The 4,125-nt window shown below is 68.6% G+C and overlaps 1 protein-coding gene across 1 annotated transcript; it reads left to right on the plus strand.

Annotated features, from left to right (window-relative positions):
- Positions 1-397: 397 nt before the first annotated feature.
- ANKRD9 (ankyrin repeat domain 9) lies at positions 398-3,451 on the plus strand. Its single transcript, XM_082846388.1, has 3 exons — positions 398-566; positions 1,533-1,607; positions 2,185-3,451. Exon 3 carries the CDS (start codon positions 2,232-2,234, stop codon positions 3,174-3,176), a length of 945 nt encoding a protein of 314 aa, XP_082702514.1. The 5' UTR covers positions 398-566; positions 1,533-1,607; positions 2,185-2,231; the 3' UTR covers positions 3,177-3,451.
- Positions 3,452-4,125: the final 674 nt, after the last annotated feature.

A 4,125-nucleotide genomic window follows, 5' to 3' on the forward strand; every position in this document is an offset into this window, starting at 1 on the left:
GTCTCTCACTGAGCCGGGGCACAGCAGGCGGGGCCCAGGGGCCCTTCCCGGCGCGGGTCTCCCGTCGCCGGGAGCTCGAAACCCGGAGCCTTTTCTCGCCGGCCACTCGGGTTTCCGGGAGCCCCGCCCCGTTCACTCCCCATCCCGGCCCCGCCCCCCGCGCGCCCTCAAGTTTCTCCCAACTTTTCCGCGGGTCCCCCTGGGCGCCCCGCCCGCCGACCGGTGACGTAACAATGGTGCAGCGCGGCGGCCAATGGGTGGTGGCGGGGGCCGGCAGCGCGGGCCAATGGCGGCGGCGGGCGGCCCCGCGGTCCTGCCCGGCCGGGGCCGCACTGCGCCGCCCGCCGCTCGCCCGCCCGCCGCCGGCGCCGGCACCGCCGCCCAGCGGTCTGGCCGCGGAGGCTCAGAGCGCGGCTGCGGCGGGCGCGGGCGCGGGCGCCGGCGGCACCCTCCCGTCCGTCTGTCCTGGGAGCTTCGCCTGCGCGCCGACCCGCGGGGGGCCAGCAAGCTTTCCGGCCCGCAGCGGGGGCGGGGACGCCAGGCCAGCGGCCCCTCCGACCCCCACGGTGAGTCCCCCTTCCTCGGCCGGCTCGGCGTGTAGCCGCCGCCCCCCTCATCCCCCCCAGACACACGCGCACGCAGGTGCAGCCCTCGCTGCGCCGGCCACCGGCCCGCAGACACTCTGGCCTCGACCCGCGACCCGCGGCCACCCGGGGTCCGGCCGTGCCGCCAGTAGGGGACGGGGAGAAACTGGCGGGCGGCCCTGGGCGCGCGGCCTTGCCCTCGGTGGCCCAACCCCCCATTCACTGAGCCGCGACCGTGACTCGCTGCCCGGTGACGTGGGGCGGCTCAACTTTACGTAACCTGCCCCGCTCCCAGTGTCCACACAGGGTGCACCCGGGGCGCGGAGACCCAGGCGTGGTGCTCCAGTTACGGTGTCCCCAAAAGGGTGCTGTGGCTCCAGCCCCCAACCCCTGTGCCCGTCTCTGTAACTTAGTTACCCAGTGTGTGTGGACGCAGCTTATCCGCTGACCCAGGTCCCTTGTGACCAAGGGCTTACCCTTGGGAAAACGCAGTGGGGAGGTTGGGCCAGGGCCAGGGGTTGGAGGTCAGGGCTCAGGTTGGCGCAGGGGGCTCAGAGGGCAAGGTTAGGGCTCAAGCTGGGTTCCCTGTGGGTTGGGGGTCCCCCCACTTCTGGAATGAGCCCGATATAGGAGTTAGGAGATCTGGGTTCCAGGCCTGTCTCTACCATGACTTGCCGACTGACCTTGGACAAGTTTGTCCCTTACTGGAAAATGGGATGACAGTACCTGCTGCTTCTAGCCATTGGGAAGACTCAGGGAACTAGCAGACCTGGAGGGGATTTACAGACTGTGAAGAGTGTACACGCCAGTTTCTAGGTTGATTTCATCCTCTTGCCTCCTCCCAGGAGCTAGGGGCGGTGACATCCAGTAAACACCATGTTTGGGTGGAAGGCTAGAGGCCCCCACTTCCTGCTATAGCTCACAGACTGCCTTCCCTCTTTCTTACAGATGAGGAAGCTGAGGCTCAGGCAACAGTAATACACCCACCTACACAGAACTAGGTAATCGCCGTGCGCTAGCCAGGTAGGTCTGAGTCTAGAGCTCTGACCCTGCCTGGCCTGGGGTAGGGACCTCGACCGCAGTCGGGGGTCAGACGACAGGGTCAAGGTTAGATGGGGCTGGGGATAGGGAGCTTGGGCTACAGAGAAGATTTGGCTCAACTTGAGATGTGGGATGCAGCTTTCCTAGTCCCCTACCTGGCTTTTCCCTTGATTGGAGTTGGATGCAGCTCTCACAGGTGGGAGCAGGAACTCTTCCAGTGGGTCCCTGGGCTGGACGGGGTGTGGGGTTTCTGTGTGGCCTTGACGGTAGCTGGGGCTGTGAGGGCAGGGACAGGGAAGGGCATCTTTAGCAGAGGTACCGGAGAACAAGACAGTTTTGGGGAGGGCGACCAGGCGCAGCTAGATCAAGGATGTGGGAGGTGGTTCAGGGCCTGGGAGAGAAGGGAAGCTGTGAGGAGTGACTGGGAGGGCCGGTCGGAGGCTGGGGGCAGGTACGAGAGAGGCCCGGACAGGTGGGGCTGTGTGAGGATTGGACGGGAGACCCCTCTCCGCCCGGAACTTCAACCCTCAACCCTCACCGCGCTTCCCTCTGCCCGCAGGTGATCGGCCCCAGGTCCATGCCGTGAGACCGGGAGGCGCCGCCAGCATGCCGTGGGACGCGCGGCGGCCTGGGGCCGGCGCGAACGGCGGGCCCGAGGGCGCGGGCGCAGCGCGCTCGCGGGCGCAGAAGCAGTGTCGCAAGTCGTCGTTCGCTTTCTACCAGGCCGTTCGCGACCTGCTGCCCGTATGGCTGCTGGAGGACATGCGCGCTAGCGAGGCCTTCCACTGGGACGAGCGCGGGCGCGCCGCCGCCTACTCGCCGTCGGAGGCGCTGCTCTACGCCCTCGTGCACGACCACCAGGCGTATGCGCACTACCTGCTGGCCACGTTCCCGCGGTGCGCGCTCGCGCCGCCCAGCGCCGGCTTCCGCTGCTGCGCGGCGCCCGGGCCGCACGTGGCGCTGGCCGTGCGCTACAACCGTGTGGGCATCCTGCGCCGCATCCTGCGCACCGTGCGCGACTTCCCGGCCGAGGAGCGCGCGCGCCTGCTCGACCGGCGAGGCTGTAGCCGCGTGGAGGGCGGCGGCACGTCGCTGCACGTGGCCTGCGAGCTGGCGCGCCCCGAGTGCCTCTTCCTGCTGCTCGGCCACGGCGCCTCGCCCGGCCTGCGCGACGGCGGCGGCCTCACGCCGCTCGAGCTGCTGCTGCGTCAGCTGGGCCGTGATGCCGGGGCCGCCCCCGCTGTCGGGGCGCCTGCGCCCGGGGAGCCGCGCCAGCGTCGCCTGCTGCTGCTTGACTTACTGGCGCTGTACACGCCCGCGGACGCAGCCGGCCCGGCCCGCCGCGAGCTGCTGGGCGACCGGCCGCGCTGGCAGCGGCTGCTGGGCGAGGACAAGTTCCAGTGGCTGGCGGGCCTGGCGCCACCCTCGCTCTTCGCGCGCGCCATGCAGGTGCTGGTCACCGCCATCTCGCCCGGCCGCTTCCCCGAGGCCCTGGACGAGCTGCCGCTGCCGCCCTTCCTACAGCCGCTGGACCTCACGGGCAGGGGCTAGGCCGCGGGGGCACCCCGTGTGCTGGATTTTTGGAGAATACTATTTTTCAGAGCGTTGTACCCGGCACTTTACATATATTGTTCTCTGGACAGAAGAATCTCTGCTTTGTCTGTAGCGTACTTTGGGGGCTGGGCCAAGATGGGCAGGCGGACCCGGAGCTGCAGGTCTTCTGGATCCGGCTGTGCTCAGCTCCCCACCGCCCTGCGTGGATGGAGCTGGGCTGCGGGGTCAGGCGACGCCTGAGAGCCGGGCCCTGCCCTCAGCTCACTACCCAGACCCTGAGCAGCGGCCTCCCATCTTGATTTAGAGCCGCTGGGAAGGTGTCCCAGAGGGAGAGACAGCTGAGCTGGGCAGGTGCAGGGGTGTGGACTGACGTGTCCAGGCAGGGGGACGGTGGGTGCAAAGGCCTGGAGGCCGAGGGAACCGCCCGTGGGCGCTGGGTGGAGGTTCTCTGCCCAGTCAGCAGGTGGGGCCTCGACCACTCCCCTGTAGGGCTGGGCCTCAGGTCCCGAGCTGTGGAGGGCAGGACCCAGGCTGTGCCTCCTGTTTGCCCCCGTCCCGTACTGGCAACCTGCCTCCTCCTCGGCTGTCCCTGGGACCGCCCCCTCCCCAAAGAAGCCCAGGCCTGGACTTGTCGCAGTCGCCCCATTGGCTCTCTCCTCTGGCGACTAGCAGGTACCTAATCCTGGGGCTTCTGACGGGGGTGGCTGCGTCATCCCGTGGGTGGCTGCGTCATCCCGTGGGTGGGCCCTCCAGCCTCAGCCAGTAGACCTGGTTTCCGCAGGAAGGCTTTGAAGATGGAGACTGGTTGACCCTTCAGGACAGAGGGACCCTGGCTGAGAAGCTGGGTCCGTGCCCCGAGGAGCCTTGGGATCAGGGATGGCCAGGCTGTCCTACCCGGGAGTTCTGCTGGGCCGTGAAATTCAACCCGCGCCGGCATGGGCTGGAG

The sequence above is a fragment of the Leucopleurus acutus genome (genome assembly GCF_964270905.1).
Source record: "Leucopleurus acutus genome assembly, chromosome: 1".
NCBI classification, from domain to species: Eukaryota; Metazoa; Chordata; class Mammalia; order Artiodactyla; family Delphinidae; genus Leucopleurus; species Leucopleurus acutus.

Bases quoted from the DNA above. Each gene is read 5' to 3' on its own strand.
- ANKRD9 (XM_082846388.1), top strand. From the start codon at position 2,232: ATGCCGTGGGACGCGCGGCGGCCTGGGGCCGGCGCGAACGGCGGGCCC.